Source organism: Drosophila melanogaster, chromosome X (assembly GCF_000001215.4).
Source record: "Drosophila melanogaster chromosome X".
Taxonomy (NCBI): domain Eukaryota; kingdom Metazoa; phylum Arthropoda; class Insecta; order Diptera; family Drosophilidae; genus Drosophila; species Drosophila melanogaster.
The window spans coordinates 18732554-18753158 of record NC_004354.4 but is presented as its reverse complement, the minus strand read 5'-3'; the positions used below and the strand labels follow the sequence as shown (position 1 = coordinate 18753158).

General features: G+C 44.4%; 2 protein-coding genes and 1 long non-coding RNA gene across 3 annotated transcripts; 2 read left to right on the top strand and 1 right to left on the bottom strand.

Moving 5' to 3' along the window:
- Positions 1 to 4852: 4852 nt before the first annotated feature.
- CG12609 (uncharacterized protein) lies at positions 4853 to 6792 on the top strand. The gene is made up of 2 exons (NM_167629.3): positions 4853 to 6227; positions 6285 to 6792. The coding sequence occupies exon 1, from the start codon at positions 4894 to 4896 to the stop codon at positions 5866 to 5868; it is 975 nt and encodes a 324-aa protein (NP_728194.1). The 5' UTR covers positions 4853 to 4893; the 3' UTR covers positions 5869 to 6227; positions 6285 to 6792.
- A 6471-nt stretch (positions 6793 to 13263) lies between these two features.
- On the top strand, positions 13264 to 13943 carry CG6873 (uncharacterized protein). Its single transcript, NM_133093.2, has one exon. The coding sequence runs from the start codon at positions 13435 to 13437 to the stop codon at positions 13879 to 13881; it is 447 nt and encodes a 148-aa protein (NP_573321.1). The 5' UTR covers positions 13264 to 13434; the 3' UTR covers positions 13882 to 13943.
- A 5542-nt stretch (positions 13944 to 19485) lies between these two features.
- On the bottom strand, positions 19486 to 20346 carry lncRNA:CR45513 (long non-coding RNA:CR45513). The gene has a single exon (NR_123952.1). It is a non-coding gene; the product is annotated as a long non-coding RNA:CR45513 (long non-coding RNA).
- Between the last annotated feature and the right edge of the window lie 259 nt (positions 20347 to 20605).

Sequence of the window (20605 nt, the reverse complement as noted above, 5' to 3'; positions counted from 1 at the left end):
CCCCTGACCTCCCATCTCTCACCTCCCACCTCCAAGCCCGATTAAGAGCCCCCCATTTGAAAGCAAGGAAAACAAACTTTTTTTTTGACAATTGTTTGCAGAACAGCAGTCAGCGGCAGGCAAAAATACTGAATTTTGATTTTAATATTATTAATACACAGCAGCCCCGCAACTCCAAATAAGAAGTGGAATGGGAGGGAATGCGGATGGGAATGGGAATGGAGGAAGTGGGCTCATCCTGCCCAGCATGCCGCTTCTCCCTGCGTAGGCCGCAATTATGCCAAAATTACAAACTTGTTATCTCATTTAAGGCGTCAGCTGGGAGTATTTTTGATTTCCTGGTCTGGATTTGAATTTGAAGCCACCAAGCAACCCTCATCTGTAAACCCAGAATAGGTCCACACCTGTCGCTGTCAGATTGAAATTATATCGGCCTTTAAACATAAGTATAATTAAACTATAGTACTTAAAGTTCACCAAGATGCCAAGTGAAATATCCATGGTGGAAATGAATATTTTTAAAGCCATCAGCTATGGCAAAATAATTGTAAAAGCTTATCCTTTGATCGTCGCTATGCAAATAGAATTCTTTTTACTACAACCAACTCACATGCTTTTGGAACGATAAATGCTTTTGCCAAATTGCAATGAATGTCGAACGGAAAACTCATTGGCAAGCTCAAACATATAAATATGTACATTGCACGCACTGTAAAAAAAAAGGTTTTTGTTTCGAGGATCAACATATGTATACTTATGTATATTATTCACAAAGTAACGTTTTTTAACATATCGCAACTTACCGATTTCAGTATTCTTCAATGCTTATCAATGTTTACCAACATAAATATGATACATGCTATTTTTGCGAGTGTAGCAGCCGATGAGCATTCGATTCGCATATGCCTAACGCCTCCTGCAGATCTTTTCACGTTGACTATCCTGCAGCCGCAAGGACTATTAATGAAAGTGGAATCAAAACGAGCGCATGGTCCACCGCACAATGGATTCGAGGAATCACTCGATTCCTGGCCAACCGCCCTCGCAACGGCAACCAAATCCCATGTGCAGCAGTGCATCCAGTTTAAACACAATTTGCCGTGTACAAACATGGCACAAGCCTGTTCTGTCCCCACGGAATGGATGGTGCAGCTACACGGAGCAAAATTAAAGACACGTTTCAGCGATTCGAATCAATTCAAATTATGTTAGGTATGGTAACTGGTAGTTGGACTACTCATATGCATTCTTGAACATTTGCATTTTATCTTATATCTGAACAGCATCTAATACTATCTATGAGTTGAAACTGCAAGATACCCAAAAAGATTTTGCCAAACCCAACTGCACTGAATGTCACATTACGTATACGTAGTGTTGAATTTGTTCGAATAATTGTACCTATGTACCTAAGTTAAGATATGCAGTATGTACAACTCCGGGTTTACCTTTTTATCTGATAACTAAATAGTATCTAATATTATCTATCAGTTGAAACTACAAGATACCCAAACGGAGTTTGGAAAACCCAACTGCACTGAATGTCACATTACGTATACGTGGTGTTGCGCTTGTTTCAATATTTGTTCTTGTGCCCAGTTAAAGTCTACACATTTTCCGATATCTGAACAAATACCATTTTATAGTTTAAACTGCAAGATAACCAAACAGAGTTTGGCGTTTGACTGGCCCGAAAGTTGCAGTGATTATTACGTATACGCAGCGTTGAATGCGTTATTCTATTTGCCAACCATATTGGTGTGCCAGTGTAGCACGTTCTCGTTTCGCCTGTTACATCCCTAACCCCCACCACCCGTTGAGATCGGAACGGGTCCTGCGCAGGATCGCACTCCCTTCACCGTTTCGAGTCGCAATAAGTGTTGCAGGATTTGGGACTTCATTTGGAAACCGTGGCTGGTCACGCGTGCGGCTAAAAGGGTCCCCCACGATGACTCGAACATTGCGACCCGATGGCAACAAACGGCGGTCGTTAGGCAACTGGGTGGTTATGGCGAAGGTCCTGGCGGTGGGCACTCTCTGGCTATTTGCGGGCAGGACCTTATTTACATGCTGGCAACAGATGTGGCCGGACGGGGCGCCTGACACTCGACCATCAAAACTCAATTACCGGACTTGGGACCCGCTTGAGGCTGACTTTATTAAATTTTCGTTTGTCTATTTGAAAAATCTGGAGGAAGGGGATCCAGGGCTTACAGGAATGCGCACAACCTGGCGGTCGAATTATTAGCCAAAGTTTTAGCTGCAAAGTGGAGAAAATATATAAAATAAAAGTTAATAAAAAATGTCAAAAATGCCAGCATGGAATTCGGAATAAAACACCACTTAATTGAGATGAATAAGTGACACTTTAAGCCAGCGCATAGTTGTTGATTATAATAATAAATGCATTGTTTGTGTTTGTCTATTGGCATATGAACAAATTTAGCTGTGCATACACGTAAAAGCATTTGAAGTCAATATCATCTACTCTTAACATACGTTTTAATTGCAAAACAAATGGCAATGCTGCTCAATTTTCCCAGGTCATTTTTTTGCAGTCTGTTGGTTTTTGGCTCTAATAAATTTGAAAATTTGCTGCTCATCCGAATGCCGGCAATCGAAATGAATTTGCCCATCGGAAATTGTCAAGAGGATTAATCTAAATGTTTTTGGCAATTAAACTCTTCAAAGGAAGTGTCTTTTAATCCGCTTATAAGAGTGGAAACCGCAAAATACAAAAGTCGCATTGAATGTGGCACCGTAATTAATTGGAAAAAGTAAATCTGATGTTACTGACTAATCAGTTTGGCTTGGGGTTTGGGTATGCGTTCAAAGCCGACCACAAGCCCACTTTCATGCACTTCCAGCTCCCTTCCCAGCTACCCCCACGTAATCCGGTTTATAAGTTCTCTAATAACATAGAAAATTAGTTCCTCGGACTTCTTGACTAACTTTTTTCGACGCCGTCAAGGCCACAAGCTGCACTAATCACTCTTGTCCATAGTTTGACCTCAATTCTCTTACCACCATGTCATCCTTCGGCTTCGGCTGAATTGCTGGGGACTTCCCCTTATCCTGGGATTATGCAAGGCTTTAACACGCTTTAATTTTATCAGAGATGCCGTCATGAAATGTTAAAGCACATACTAGTCCATACATACACTGTGGAAAAAATTGGATTGAATAGCAAAAATAGTTCGATTTAAATAGAGAACGAGAGCCTATTAAATACTCAAGCCAAGAAAATGGTTTGAAAAACAAAGAAGATTTTCTTTGCATGATTATTGTAATTTAATTCCTTAGTAGTCATTATATTAGAGATTTCATAATCATTATATAATATAGTATTTCCAACTCAATTAAATTACGGCTCCTGGTTTTTGCACGTGTATTTTTCCGCCGCATTGAGCGACAAACTTTCTTCCAGCTGTGGGCAATTAGTGGAGTCCTTCTCAAAGCGATCAAATCAAATGCTGCGTGTTTTTCCCGTCTGATGGCAACCCCCTCCTCCAATTTCCATTCCCGTTCCCTATCGTGCCCGAAACTGTGTTGGTTTGTCCAATATTCATTGTTGAATTATGCAAACGTGCGATTCCCAACGCCAATCAGCCCTAATTACTCACGTTCGTTAGGCGGCACAATTGCAAAATGCGGAGCTTCAATTCCCTCCGGTGTTTAATTGGCACGCATTTTGTTTATTCAAATTCGGCGTAAAGTGCGTAATATTTGCATTTGACGAACAAGGCGTAGCGCCATGTCGCAATCTCTGGCATTCGCATTCCAATCCGTGGATATACCAGAGGCACAGCCAACCATCCATCCATCCATCCATTCAGCCGCGTCTGGGTGGCGAAATTAATTAAATACCCGTTCCACCCAATAGGGAATCCGGCCGCATTCGAGGAGTAGTCATTGGACACGCATCCTGCAGATGTCAATGGAAGCAGGAGCAGGATCAGAAGGTGGCCCAGAAGAAGGAGCAGGACGGCTTTACGTTGACGGATTTGGCCTGAGCTGCGATTTAATATCACTAAAGTGGCCCACCCATCATGTGAGTCGTAGAGATGTACTCATTCGACGGGTAAAAATAAAACTATTCGGGATAAAATATTTTACAACTAACTATTCCATTTCATAAACATGATGTTCTTAGAATTTGAGCGTATGCCGAAACTTTAAGGAATTACAACTATAACAAAATGCCTGACCTTTATCGGTTTTATCAAAAGATAAATGTTGTCACTCGCAAAGATTGCTAGAAATCGGATGATAAATTTCTGCCGAAAATTTGCAAAACACTAAGGAATTTTGGGAATTTATCGGCGAGATGCAGGGCAAGCTATACAAAAAAAAAAAAAAAAAAAAAGGATAAACCGGCAGCACTTGCGAGCTTCCTTCTGAGCTTTGTTGTCGTTGAAGTGCCATGTCCCTTCGTATATCCATGCCCCAGCCCACCACCACCCACTTACTTGTGAGTGCAAGCCGTGTCCTTTGTTGCAACTTTCATGAGACGCATTTGCCTCCGTCTGTTCCGTTGGCCCCTTCCACCTGCCAACTGGCGGGGCAACTATGCGGTTGCAACATTCTGTTGCCTTTTGAGCCGCCCATCCTGCCCGGAGCACAAATTATGCGGATGCACTGAAGCATGTGAGTGCTGACATCGAGCGGTTACGCATTCCTGGCCAGGCTCAGTCGCAGGCTAAACCTTTTGCTGCTAGCTTACCTGGTATCCAAGACGTCAGCATCCGTAATAACAGCTGACAGACTTTAAGAGCTAATATTTCAAGGTGGATTCAATCGATTCCCCCATGAAAGCAACCTGAGCAGGCCCCTGGATACACTTCGTTCATCCGGATAGACAAGCAATAGACACATCCACACAACAGCTCCAAAATGATGGAAATACAGCGTCTCGAGCGCCAGAAGCGTTTATTGGCCATGCGCCATGCTGCATCATCACTGCCTTCCAGTCAGGAGAAGGAATTCAATTTGCGCCTGGTGGACCTCTACAGGGAGCAGCCGTGCCTGTGGAAGATCACGCTGCCGGCGTACAAGGATGCGGACATGAAGCGCAGTTCATGGGAGAAGATTGCCAGCCAACTGGGCAGTCATCTTAGTGCCGAATTCATACGCTGCCGGATGCGCAACATGCGGTATCAACTTAATGTGTACAAACTCCAGATGATCGAGTATCAGATGACTTCCGGCAAGGGAAAACCGCCAGAGAAGCCCTACTACGTTGATCGATTTGCTTTCCTGGAGCAGGAAGATGGAGCTGAGGAGTCGGATAACCAACAATCTAACGCAAACGCCAAGAAACAAAATATTCCAAGATCCGAGAGGTTTGCGAAGCTTTGGTCGGACTTTAATTTGAAATCCATGACCAAAAGGGAATCCACTGATGCCAGCAGCAAGGAGAGCCATCGTTCCGGCCAGAGAATCGCCGATATGGTCAAGATGCGCATGGATGCGCAGGTTGGGCCACTGGCGTTCGACAGGCCGCGTCTGAAAATCCCAGATTTTAAGCAAAACATCATCTGGAAGCGGAATTTGGGCAATCGCTCGTCGGACACCTCCGTGGGAGATCTTTCAGAGACTTTGTCCACATTGCAGGCACGTCCTGGTGATTCCGTATCCAAGACCAAGATGAACCAGAAGGATCTGGACAGTGAGCAGCCGACGACCTCCAGGATGGCAAAATATGCTCTGGCCAACGATGGCCAGTCGGAGGATGAGGAGCTGTACAAAATGCATTGGAAGGTTCGCACGGGTCAAAGGTCATTACGTCCTGGACACGATCGCTGCCAGAAGTTGCCAACGCTATCGCTTCCTTCGAAGCCCGACGAACCCACTCCAGATATATTTTAGCCAACGTTTCTAACCAATGTTTCTAAATTGCTTTTCTTGTGTTAAGTTTAAAACAGGATTATGGACCACAGACAAGGGCAAGCTGGGAAAGTACTTCATTAGGGTAATTTACGATTCCAAAAAGCCAAGACATTCCTGAATCTTCATGCATTACAATAGTCAAGATAAATGAATACGCAGCAAATAAGCAGAGTGGGGACTAACATTAAGTAGTTAAAATATAGTACAAATTTTAGTCGATCATGCCAAATGAAATATGAAGAAAATATGAAATTATCTGGAGCAAAAGAAATGAACAGCAGTTAGGAGAGCAAAAATCAATGACCTTCTTTTCAACCTGCCCATCAAAACAGTCAAAAGTAAGTAAGCATAGAAAATATGAATGACTAGCTCTACCAAATATTCCTTTCCTTTAGATACACTTGCCATCCATTTGACCTATTGTGCCATTGACAACATGTCTGAATACACCGCAGCCACCTGTTTGACAATCCGAAGGACATTCACTTCGCCCCAATGCGTGTTGAGGGCTCCATTTCAAGTTTGATTAATTCTTGAGTCTGGCTGGGCAAATGAGGCGGAAAGATACGGCCCAAACTCACCGAGTCCGGCTATGATTTATGAATACTTCAGAACGATGATGACGAACACAGTCTGTATGCTAAAGCGAAGTTGCGAACTCTTGCCGCAAATCCAAAAACCACCGACGAAATTAGTTTTTGGCTGTCAAAGTAAATTCCGAAATTACTTCAAGAAATTACACAACGCACACAGTTTAACCCCACAGACACAACCGCCTGGCAAAAGGACTCATCCCCATCCGACATCCCTAAGCGCAAATTCCGACTTCCCCCCGATGCCCGATGCGTTGCTCATTAGCGTGAAAATTTAATTTAATTTCTTCCAATAAACCCCTTAAGTGCTCGCCTTATCTTTTCAATCGTTTCAATCCCCCGGCTTTTGCTCGCTAACTTTTGATTAATTGATTGATTAAATGAGTGACGAATATCCGCAAAATGGTACCACAACCGCAAAGACCGCAGAGATACATACTTCGTGGCGGTCAGGATGGGTATCTTCGATACATGTAATTACTGTTTAGATGACGACCCACTTCGGGGTAATTTGTATGTTAGTTACCATGGCAGAATCCACTTGTTTCGGCTCCGTTGGTCGTGCTGAATTCGTTGAATGTCCTTGTCCCAATGCTACACCCACCAGCGCCTTCGGTTCGTCCTTGGGCAAATGCAAAATGATGTGAAAATATGCAAACTGCGTGCGCGTTGTCGAAAACTGTGAGCACGTCCCGCCAGTCCGTCCACATCCCCGCATCCATCCATCCGTCCAGGAAGCAGCTCTACTCCTCTTGGCTTTCGCCCGGGTCATTAGCATTCACACGGCATTCGGTAAAGGGAGGAGGAGCCGCTGGGCCCCCGATTAGCGCTCGACATTGCTATTATGACTTAATTAAAAAATAATATTTTTGCATTTTATTATTTCCGCCTCTTCTTGGCAAATGGCCAGGGAATCGAGGAGCATGCTAGGTCACGGATAAGTATCTACAACAATGAACTACAGCAAATGCTATCTATGAATCTTGTAAGTAAATTTTGTGGTTTCTTCTGTTTGTTCTATTCTTCACCGAAAAAGTTTGATGAACAGAGTCCATTTGCAGGGTAAGCACTATTCGTATACCCTATTCATTTAATAATTGCAATAGTATATAATTGGTCCGAATTTGAATTCAACGCAAATGTAGAACATCTAAATATAAACGTGTTAGACAAAAATATGTCTGCAGTTATGCCAGCACCTAAGGTGTCGAAAAGTATGCAGCAAAAAAGTAACTTTATATTATGAAATAAATTCGTAAAGCTAGTTGATTAAAAATACATGGTTTTATGTTTTCTGTGACCCCATTGTGACCAATCTCTTGCAGGGCATATCCAATTCGAATACTTTCTATGAGGCCTACCACCACCTACTGCTTTGCGCTTGTCATGTTAATGGCTGCAGAAGTGAGCTACTGTCGTAGTTATTTGACAAAGGCAGAGATGATTTTCATGCGAATGGGGCGGATGCGATGAGGATAACCACTGTATGTATACACGAATGTACATATATCCAGGTCTACCGTAGTTGTACTGTCTGCGGCAGTCACTAAACTGGCCGTGTCATTGCCGTGTCATTCATTTGCATAGCAGAAAAAGTTGGCATCGCGGTTGGCAATAGCAAAAACGCCGTCGAATGGAGGATGATGTGCCAAATAAGCGGGCGGGCCAAAGGAAATGCGGCACATATTCGGATGATATTCATGAATACAAATGGAAATGCGGCAACAGTCTTCTTGTGCCACGTTGCCACTTTAATTGCTACGGAGCGGTTACATTTTGATTAGCTGGAAGGGATGGGCTGCAGGAATGGCAGGAATGGAGGAATGCCAGGAATGGGGGAATGGAGGAATGCCGCCCAAGGAGATCGACTAATGGATGAAATGCCTGCATCCACTTGAGCACCACTCGATAATCGAGAGCCATCTGTTGAGTCCTCGTTGATTCGCTGCAGTTGAGTTGATGGCTCATTTGGAGACGATTAAAGTATTTACTGACAGGGAATACGCATTAATCACCGCTTGCGTTAACGCGCTGCAATTCACTTAATCGGATATGGAAGTAAAGCGGCGGCACTCTCACAAACATTTTTTTGCATTGAGCCAAGAAATTCCATAATCTGTAAGGTGAAATAGTTTTATGAGCTTTCTGGCCTTAAAATAGCAAATTTCTTACGTAAACGAAGTACTCATCACTTTGATTATGAATAAAACATTGATGAAGAATTCGCGTATTTTTGTTCTTAAATACTTTAGCACTAAGAAATATTATGTATGTTTTTACGACACGAGCTATATCTTTGTTTTTTACACAAGATTGCAGATGGTAGGGGTAACATTTTTTGCCAGTGCATACTTTTCGCTATTTGCTCTTTCCAACAAGCCGTCGTTGCATAACTGGACGAGGCTATAAGTCTTTAGAGGAGGGACGAGTGCAGCCAGGTGGCCACTCCAAGGGGCAATCGATCGGAAGGAATGCCAATTATAGGATGCCCCAGTTGGGCAGTAATTTGCATTGCTGGTCAAAGACGGAACACTTCAGATGCAGCTTTAAGCAGTCGCAATCGGATTGGGAATCAATTGGGGTGTGGGACCAACTGTAATTGGCTCGAAAACTTTTCAAAGGCGAAATAGTTGGTGCAAATACTTCAAACTCTTGCAATTTCTGTGGCAAATGAGCTCTTTTCGGGACGGACATGGCACGTGTCTTGGACTCGAACTATTTGCAAATTGCTCATACGCACTGTTGCGCTTCAATCTTATCAAAATGTGCTGCCTTTTTTTCTTCGTATTCCTGATCCACCAGCATTCTTGTGCTTCAATCGGCTGTGTCATTTCCCCCATCCATCCATCCATCCATTCATCCATCCATCAATTTGTCGCCAAGAAGAAGAAAGAAGCATTATGCCCAAATCGATAGCTCCTGCTTTTTGGCAATTGTGAATCGCTAATTGCCGTTTCTCATTTCCCGTGCATCTTTTTCAACCTGAAAACATCTGACAATTTCGACATTTCACGCACTGCGGAAGCGGAAACCGATGGCAGTCGCACAAAATAATGGCCAAAAGCCAGGAAAGAGATCCATGCGTAGATAGATGGTGGAAAAATGCAAAGGAAACCATCTGAGATTCTACTGTATCTCACGCCACAACTTTAAATGCCCCCAACACTTCGGGGTAATTTATGAGCTGTGAGCCCCTTCAGATGCGCTTTGATGTCTCGGAACGGCTTTCCATTTGGCTTTCCATAACGTCAGCTGTGCTGATATATAAACGAGCATAGACACTCACTTTGACCTGGCCTAGTCTTCAGCGACCCGTGACTTCTATTGTTCTTGTGTGCACTCCGGTAGGACTTCCTCTTTCCTTTCAATTCTGTAGGTAAAAGTGCTGCGGGCGTGTTTTCCAACTTGCGCCAACTGGCTTTAAAGGACGACAAAAGGCGATAGTGGGTGAGTTAGCTGCGAAGTGTCGACAAGTAAGTAACTATGGAAGTGCACAACCCCTGACCATCTGGAAGTGCAGGGTGGTGGAGCGAACTCGGTGGACACACCAGGAGCCTACTGCCATTCCACTTAAGTGCTGTTGGCCAGTTGGTTGGGTGGGCCAGTATCCACTGGATGGTGGGCAATGGTCTTTAACTTTCAACGCAAACTTTATGCTTCTACCGTGCAGCTGGCACAAGTTTCCATTCTAGTCATTAAAAACTCTTCAGTTGGTAACGCCCCAAGTAGCAACATGTTGCGGCAGCATGTTTCCGCAGCGCTTTGTTGGGGTTTTGACAAATAATTGGGTCTGAAAATGGCATGGAATATATATATATATATGCATATTGTTATGAACAAAAGCATATGCAAACCATAACCCCTGCATCTTCCTTCCGCTCCACCATCGAAACCTTGGGTTACTATTGTTTCAAGTACTAAGCAAATACCAAATGCCAAATAACAAATAGCAAACAGCGAAATGAAATACTAAAGCTTTTCAAATCAATGGCACCAAAAAGGTAGGTGGTGCAGGGGGGGGGGTGTGAAGGGGGGATGTGAATTCGCACGTGCATGAATGGCACCGAAATAATTAAATCAAAAATGTGCGTTTCATTTCCCTGCCTTTCGATCCTCCTGACCCCCGCCACCCATGCCAAAACACGCTCTTTCCATTAAAATAGTTTCCCGAGGCTCCATCCATCAGCGGCACTCGCAATTGGAATCTCAATCTGAATCTGAATCTGAATCTGATCCGGAATGGGTGTGATGGTCGCTGGGCGAGGAAGGGGACGAGGGCGAAGGTGTCGGAGTCACGACCTCAGTTCCCTGGCGATTGCTTCGATTGCTTGTTAATCATTCGCATGTTGGTCAACAATGTCCGTTGCCTCATCATGGAGGCAAAAGCGACGCCTGCCAGCCGTAAAGCGATTTTTATCGCCCAGCTTAGCAGGAAACTTATGCACAGTGTACACAGGGAATAAAGAAGTTGGCCCAAATGGTTGTTTAATATCATTACTTTTATGTATGCAGGTTAAACAGTGAGACAGTTAACAGAAAAGTATATTAGAAGGCTGCAAGATAACATTTATACGGTTGCATACTTTTAAGCACCTCTATGGGAAATTAAGAGGTTAATGTCACATTACAAACTTCTATAATATATGTTTCTTAAGCTCAACTTCAATCCATTATTTGATACCTTCACAAATATAAAAAAACTAAAATTTATTAGCAGCTTATGTTCATCTTTATCTTGCATCTCAAATGACTTGAAAAATTCAATTAAAATGTATCTAGTTTGTATTATGACATGATAAATTCCCCGAAATTGAAAGGTTATCATGTTCTGGGAATTGCATTTATTCCAGCTAAATGTTTATCTTATGAATTTCTGAAAGTGCCCAATGTAGAATATTTCTTGGAAACCTCTTACAAAGTCCAACTATTACATATACTATGTGCTTTTTCTCTGCGTGCTCGGTTGGGTGGGTGGTGGGTGGTTTGCGTCCGCGAAGGGCGAACCTCCATCATTTGCCCCGCCCCAGTTGGTCGACATTCAACGACAAATGTCTTTCATTTACGCGTAATAAAAACGAAATCTCCGTTGAACAATGGCCGCCGGGCGGCTTTTGAAGCTCCGGAAGAAAGTGGGTGTACGTATGTTGGGTGTTGGTATAGAAAGTGTGCCACCATGGCCATAACTTGTTGTTCTTCCCGTGTACTTTGCGGCTGCCTCAAGTGTATTTTACGTTATTTTATATTTAATTTACAGCTCAACCTCCCCAAGGGGACTTTCTCTGTCGATGAGAAAGTGTTTTACACACTCTCTCTCTCTCTCTCTCTGTCTCGCTCTCCATTTTCCCGCTCCAGGAGATGGTAGGCTCTTAATGGCATAAAAGTATAAGCCATACATGTTGATTACACGGCAAAAGAGCTTAAATATGCATGAGCCCGGGCCAAAAGCGCATTGAATTTAAAACGCATAGAACGGGGATCCTTTCGAGTCCTTAGAGGAGTGTCTATGTGGTACGAGTTATCTATTCCCAGAAGTTGTCGAGTGTCTGTAAGTGGCGCCGAGCGTTTGACAGCGTTGTGGAATGGGATGGGATGGGATGCGATGGGAATGAAGTTTGCCGGCTTTTTATGGGCTAAAGTGGATAAGTTAAATACATTTTCACTCAGTATGGATACTCATTTGATGGCGAAATACCACGACCATGGCGGAATGCCACGTCCATGTGCCACGAGTCACGAGCAACTCAAGGACCTTAATGTTAAAACGCGAAGCCCATTCCGCAGATTAATTAGGAAATGAAGTGCATGGCAAACGCAGCACTCGACTCGAGCTCTGTGACATTTTCCAACTCAATCGATGGGAAAATGGGCCATTGTCTGCTTTTAAAGTTTGAACAAAGGCAAACAAATGACATATTTAATTTTAAAGTACAATGGCTTATGAAAGAATCTGGCTCTAACATAAATCTGGCAACTCTTGTTATTTTCCGCACTAATGGACATTTATGTCCTTATTCATTGAGCTAGTGGGCGCCCCTTTAAACCATTAATACTCATTGCCAGCGGGCGTGTCATGGGTACTGGGTAAGACCAGTCCCCCCGAAAGCAGCCAGCTGCAGCTTGCCTCAATCTGCCATCCTCGCATCCTTGCATCCTTGCATCCTTGCATCCTGCGGCCCAACGCCTTTGTGCTCCTGTCAGTCAGCATGTCGTAACTACTTGCTAGCCAAAACGCATATGTGCGAATGTGTACATGTACATATATCCTGTCGCTGTGGCATTCGGAATAAAATGGTGCATTAATTCAACCACAAAGAGATCCGATATTCGTAACGCCAAGCCCATATCCACAAACTGGACATTGTTTCGGGCCACAAGCGGCATTTAGCAGATTTGCATGCACAAACACGCGTTGCATCCACTGGATGTGCGGCATCCTTTGCCTCGCATGGACAAAAGTGCTTACAAACAGTTCTAAATTTATCACTATTTGATTGGGTTGCAGGAAAGTGTGGGTTCTGGAGCAGAAGGTGCTGAAGCCATAAATATTCATGGCCCAGTTGCAGCTGCACTGTGAAAAAAAAATCCGCATCGTTGTTAAACTATTAATGTAAAATCTAAGCTAGCTTGCATTTCAACCATATTCGTTGTAATTCAAAGATAAAGGTGGGCTCTAAAAAAGCATGACTACTTAAATAAACAATATTCACAAGTATTGTCGCCTTATTGATATGACACCCTTTCAATCAACTCTTCATTCACTTTTCTCTCTGTGTGAAATTTGAGCATCCAGTCGGCTCTGCGTAAAGCATTTGGCAAGTCTCCGCCTGGATTTCGTACATATCTACATAAATCAAAGTTTCAAAATTTCTAGTCTCGCTGGAATGCACTGCGATTGATCCGACTGGAGGTTAACTGTGGACTAAATCTTGGCTGCTGCACTGAATCAACAAGCATGGCATCTGGAATTAATTTGAGCCGCGAGTGTCAGCACGTGTTCGAGCAGATCCGGAAGCTGAAGCAACATCGCTACGCGGTCTTCGTCATCCAGGACGAGCGGGAGATTAAGGTGGAGGTGCTTGGAGTAAGGGAGGCGAACTACGACGACTTCCTGGCGGATCTGCAACGTGCCGGATCCAATCAGTGCCGATTCGCTGTCTACGACTATGAGTATCAGCACCAGTGCCAGGGCACCTTGTCCACCTGCCTGAAGGAGAAGCTAATCCTGATGCTCTGGTGTCCCACTCTGGCCAGGATCAAGGACAAGATGCTCTACTCCAGCACGTTTGCGGTGCTCAAGCGAGAGTTTCCCGGCGTCCAGAAGTGCATTCAGGCCACCGAACCGGAGGAGGCGTGCCGCAATGCTGTCGAGGAGCAGCTGCGCTCCTTGGACAGGGAGTAGTCCTGCTGCTCCTGCAACTTCTGCTCCTTTTGCTCCCTTTTGAAATATAGTACGGATAATTTAGTCGGCAGTCGATTTAAATTGCCTTTTGGTGTCGGGTTTTCTTTTTTGTGGCGCCTCCAGTGTCCACTATCGACGCCATGTCCATGTCCACATCCATGTCCACATCCACATCCTCATCCACGGCTCGCTCTCGACTCATTCTCGTTCTCGTGTTTCGTTGCCAGGGGCCCCGATTTAATTTGATTTCGCCCGGCATCTAATGAGCCAATTTGGCATATGGATGCCTCTTGAAGCTTGCCACGGGTATCAGCTATAATTTGTTTTGTCCCCAGCTTCCTTCATCGCTCATTATCCTGAGAACGCGCGACTAAAAATACTTTCGCCCGAGTTGCGCGGCTGGTTGGCGAGGGCAAAGTTTTGGCATTCAGACTTTTTTATCTCATCCATAAATCACGGCCAAGTTGAAAAACGCCCCCATCCCGGCCCCGCGGCTTTCCATATCATTTGGCAAAAGTCTGCGAATTAATCAAATTGACGAGGAGCACGTCACCATTCTCAATTGCTACACTTCAAACAGGACTCTGAATTGAATGTGCTGCTATTCGTGTATTGATTTCGTTATTTCAATTGGAATAGCGAATAACCCATTATGTGAGTTTTCATCTTTCTATCTCCCGCTATCATCATTGTCAGCAGGACATCGTCCTTGCAGTGATGCCCACGAAAATATACATATTCTATTCAGTACTGCTTAGAATTGAGCTTATGCAAATATGAAATTCTAATTTCATGCAACAAGGATGGGATGTGTATTTGTTGTTTGGACAAATAGATCCCCAACTATTCTTATCACTTAATTTAACTTTAACATTCCTTTATGAACTGCCAAGGAATCTATCTGAGCCATTTAACAAGTTTATGGTTCGTAATTATGTAAATTCAACTAGGATATTTGGGATACACAGAGATTTCTTTTTGAGCAAGGACATCCCATTTGAGGCAGAAAAAAGGACGAATGGGCAGCACTTGGCTGGTAATTTTATCGGCGCGCCCAAACTGTCGTTGGTGACGCTACGAATATCCGTCATATGCCTGGGAAACGAAATGAAAAGAAGGAGCTGATACCACTTGGCAGACGAGTGAGGTGAGGGGGGTGATGGGAAGGACATTGACAAGAACGAAAACAAGGGAGAAAAAAAAATGGGGAGCGCTGGGGGAAACAGGGAAAATCGAGACGGAGCAAAAGTTTTCCAAATGAAGCGAGTGAAACGCAAACAGAAAGATAAAAAAAAAAAAAACGAGAAACCTCAAAGAGATGCAGTCATAAATTTACCACCTCCCACATCCTTTTAGCCACAACAAATGTGGCAAAATCAAAGCAAAGCGAAGCGAAATAGAATGGCGAAAAACAGGGCTAAAGCGGAAATGCTAATCAAGAATCCGAGGAAATCCACGCAAATCTAGTGGAAAATTAAAATTTTTGCCAATTTATGCGAACGTCAAAAGGCGAAGCCGTTAAGAAGTGACAGCAGAGGGCAGACATCGTGTCTCCGTTTCGAAACTGGCTAAAACCCTTTTGATTTTTGGCCAACGAATTCGCGGCGAACCACGCACGCCCCGAGCGGAAATGAGTTTACCTTTGGATTTTGGGCGGGGCCGAAAATGGGAAATGAAGCTTTTTGCCCGAGACCTGCATGCAAATGCATCTCCACCTCCACCTCCACCTGGTTAGCTGCCCTTAAATTCGCCGACTAATAGCCACTTTTGCATCTCACAGCTGTAGACCGCCAAAAAAGAAAAGTCCTCTCAAGTTCAGCACTTTTTCCACCTTGACTCCCGACTAATCCGATGGAGTCCGTGGAACACCACACCGACCACCATTTAGGATTCTATCCACCCTTCCAAAGTTGCGTGCATAGAAACGAGTGTGCGGCATTTTGTCGGGAATGTACGTAATTATCCATTGAATGCCGGATCACGACGACGACGACGATTTAACTCTTAATGCGTTTGTCAATGGCCAAAACTTTTCCGTTTTTCCATTTTCTTTACAATTTCCCGCCCCCGCGAAAGCAGTCATTTTGTCATTTACCCTATTCCTACCCATTCCTCGACGGACGGCTAAGCGGCTTAGATGCGGGCCAAATCCGAGACAGTTGTCCTTGCGGAAAGTCGCTCATTTCCATGCCCCACTTTCAGTTTCGCTTGCACCACTTCACCCGCCGTGTTCCATTTAATTATGCTTGTTGTTGCTAATGAAATTGAATTTGTTAAGCCAAGTCGATGTTTGCTGTCAAACTTTCTTCTGCCCAGTCATCGCTGGCCAACTTACAAGGCTATTTAGTCATTAATGGCTATTTCCCCATCCGTGACTTGGAAACGAAATATACATATACTCGCAGGCAAAATATGTAGTACGGTTGAACGCTTTAATGGCCAGATTCTTGGCTCAAAAGTTGGAACTGAACTGCTCCGTGGCAGTCTTGTTTACCCATGTGGCACCTAATCTGGGGCATCACATGTCATCGCGGAAAACTGCGAAACTTGCAGGTCCGCATGTTCTGGCTTTTCTAATTTGGAATGCAAACAACATGATGCGATTTTTGACGCTACGCTGGGGACCTTGTGTGTATACTTTTCTGGACAAGCCAGCTGGAAATTGTTGTTAATTTCCACTTTCCTGGCCTAATTGAAGTTCTTGAGAGTAGAAAGCGCTCTCTAATTACAATTCCAACCTAAGGCACGCATGCAGTTTTCTGTGCAACCTTTTCAATTGTTTCCATATATATATAGCCCACGGCCTTTGGTGACCTTTAAGACCTGGCATCCCGCTCAATTACACTTAAATTGGCTGCCCGTCGAACGTGAAACTCCCGTCTAGGGACGCCTACTCCTGCCAGGATCAATTTGCGTCCGTGGTCCGTCCGTTCGGCCATCGAAGATACGAATATGCTAAGTGTATGCAAAGTGGCATGACAGGCAGATACGGAACTGTTTCCTTTGGAGGATGGTGCATATTTTGGGGGTGCGTCTTACCAGGCACATTGGACTCGAGCTCTAAGTTTTAATTGCTGTCACCTCGTTAATATATTGCAGGCAATATGTTAAATGGCAAATTAAGAGACCATTCACACAGAATTGGTTTGAATAAAGCGCTTGTTCGAGCTTATTCCATTTGATGAATTATTGGCCGACAAAAACTTGCATCACGATCTTTAATCGATATAAGAAGCTTATCAGAACTTAATGGAAACTTCAATAAGCTTTAAAAATGGCTTTGATACTTTGAATATTAAATATTAAAGGAGCTTAACATGTCAAAGAAATGCACCCAAAATGAAGTATATTTATTTAAGTGCAGATTGATAGGAAACTAAAGTGAAAACTTTTCAGGCAATACTACTTTGAAATGATGACTTAATTGGAAAAGTTGTGAGTTAACCGAAAGGTTTAATTTATGTAATAGAAGTATCCCCTTCTCGAAAAGGGTTGACGGAGTTCGTGGGTTCCTGGTAGCCCCAGGAAATACAATTCCAGGACAGTGTGCAGTGCTCGTCGGGGTCTTGGAATTCGGGGCAGATGGGGCACCCTTGGACTGCCAACTGCCAGACCCGAGATGTCCAGGTCCAGACACTCGTCTGATTCCGCGAAGAGGATAGAAAAGTGGAGCTCCTCCTCGAAGCTTAATTTGAATTGCAAAGCGATGCCAGATGAAAAAGCTACAAGACCAAGGACGAAACCACCAGCCATACATGTGTTCTTTCTTCTCTTTTTTTTTTTCTCTTTTTTTCTATATGGGTGGGCAAGGCAGAGAGAGCTCATTTATGTATTTGAAAATTGGCATTTTTACGGCTTGACGCTTAAATATTTAATATGCTGCCCAATTTTTTAGAATTGAGACTCCGTCCGTCCGTTCTTGGATATGGATGCCCAAAAATGCGGTCACGGCTCTAATACATGGCGATAAGGGGAGCACACATAGTAGGGGGGGGGGGCATGTGCGAATCATGACGGCCCTTTGGGGTCACTAAACTGTCTGCCAAGTGCCCGAGCCGTCCATGTGGCGCCCCCTAGGGGCCGCGGGCGATGGTGACCGCAGGCCAAGTCGAGTAGAAATTGCGATTACTGGGTATTCCGGGGCCTTTAAAGGAACAGCGAACCGGCGAAATGCCAGAGTTGTAGTCTCCGGGGATCCGTGAGCAATTAAACTTTTACCCAACATATAGCCAGCACATCTCCGCAGAAACTTAACTTTCTGAGCCGAAAGTTCAATGGGCACTCGTCACGTGGTTTTTCACCGAAAATTTACATGAGGGTACACAAGATTAATGAGTCACGAAGCTGCCAAAAGAGCCATCGCCGGCTGAGTGCATACGTAACCGAGCTGGAGCTCTGGACTGGATGGCAAATGGAATTGTTGCGTGTCCATGAGTCGGTCAGTTTGCCTCCGTGCCGAGAAATATAAATAGACCATCATTCGGGGGCGATTTGAGTAATGCCCGGCGAACGCGTCTGCCACTTCTGACCCGGTCTTGGACTTCGACCCAGTGGCTCCAGTCATGAAGCTCATTGCGCTCGAATTGAATTCCCGGTTCTGCCGGACCACTTGCCAGATTGCCCCATGTCCATCTCTGTCGCTTTGTCTTGTGTGTGTGTGTGTGTGTGTGTGTGTGTGTGGGAGGGAGTTCGCAAAACTTTAAAGTCGAGCAATTTAATTGGCCGTAAGAGCCTCGTCGTTGTTATTTGATTTCTAATTCGCAAAAGCAACAGGGGCTTCCTTGCGATCCCGGCAATGCAATTATTCTAAGAGGAATTTAATTAAAATTTAACAAATTGCCGGCCCAGAAGGCTTCCCCGGCATCCGGAATTTATCTTGACGGGCACACATGTTAGCCTGCTGCGAAAGCTGCCTGCATGGGAATTCGGAATGGGAGTGAGAATTGGGAATGGAAGTGGAAGTGGGGCAATGGGAAAACTGGCTGCTGTCTTCAATTAGCAGGGAGTCAACAACTAATTAACTTTGTTGGAGGCAGCAAAAATCTCCGACTTGCGACTTTCGGCAGATTGAACCCTCCGTCAAGTGCGGTGACACGTGCCAATCGGCATTGGTGGTATGCACTCCATCGGTACTTACTGCTCAGCTTAAGGAAGACCCATAAGCAGCTTACAGGTTTAATTATACGCACCGAACTAAGCCGCTCGCCTTCCCAACCCATGGACGTTGCGCGGCTCCAGTGTGGATGCGCCAGGAGTGGTGATGCAATGTCTAGCCGGAGCACATAACTAAAGGTCATGGTGATGCGGAGTGCTTTTGGCGGATGGCAGGCATGCTCGTACATTATTCACGGGTGCAACGGAAGTGCACTGATGGTCAATCGAGGGGTCGACTAATTAGGGGTCAGTAATTAGCTTATGGGGTCGCAATACAAAGTCAAATGTTAATTAATTAAAAGCGGATTTATCGCCACAGCCCCACGCTCGCTGATTTCACACAAGGTTATTTTATTTATGGAGAATACCACACGACCTTACCACCTGCATTCCATTTATGTTGCCCCCGAATATTTTATTTCTCCTTCTGCTTGGGCAATAATAAAATTTGGTCTTAAAATGATTCAAGTCCTTTCGGTGGTCTCTTCCGGTTTTTACAGCCCATGTTTTTGTTTTTGGTTATGCTTTTGTTTTTAGCTGGGCCAGGAGGATGGTGTGTTGTGCAGCTCTGTTTAAACATTGATAAGGCCGCTCCGTTGAAGTTGCAGCCTCGGCCGGAAAAGCCGGAAAAGGTGGCACTTGGTCAAAGTTTTATTGCGCTCCTTATGTACAGACATTAAATTAATGTTGCCAAATATTGCACTTGAGTGTTTCGAGTCGTTCCCCCATTGTTTGCGCAACGAGAGCAGGAGAGCCTCGAATCGCCTTGTTTCGCTGAACTTTGAAGGAGTATGTATGCAGGATAATGATACGGATGGCAGAGATAACGATGGCGGGGTGGTGAACTGGCGACTGCTCCTTGTTTATTCCAGCTGAGCTCTGCGTACTCGCCGGCCTCGATTGTGAGCTCCTTTGCTTTATTTCTAGCCAAGATGAAAAAGTTATGAATCGAATCTCAAGCAAAGGCCGGAAGAGACTTGGAAATGATGCAGCGGGCTCTCACGAATGCTTTGTGTGTTTGTGCCATACGACACCACCGTGCCAGGACAGACGGAAATTGAAATGCACTCTGAAGGCGCCACGAGGATGCTGATTGGAAGGATGGGTTTGGTGTTGTGTGGGGTGTGGGGAGTGTGTGGCTGTCGAGTATGTGCTGCTCCAGATGTGCTGGCTGTTAAACGGTTTAAAAATCCCACTGACAGCACTCAAACTAATCGCATTAGCGAACGAGAGCTCTTCTTGGGAATGGGACAAAGTGAGATGTGGGTGTGGGATTGGCATTCGAAAACTGATTTCGAATTATTCATTACTCGAATGTGATTTATATTTCAGGGGTGGTGGGGTTTTGCGAATATGAACCAAGGCCGGGCCTTCTGAGATTTTATTTCGAAGGGGAGTAAAAAGTTTACATTCTCATTGCAATCACTCTGGAAGAAAAGATTGGGGTCACCAGGTACTATGTACCATGCATCTCAGCCCGTATTGCCAAGACTTTCATTATTTGCAACTATTAGATAGACAAGAAATAACAGAAAATAGAAACAAACATGCTACCTAAGGCGACAAAGTA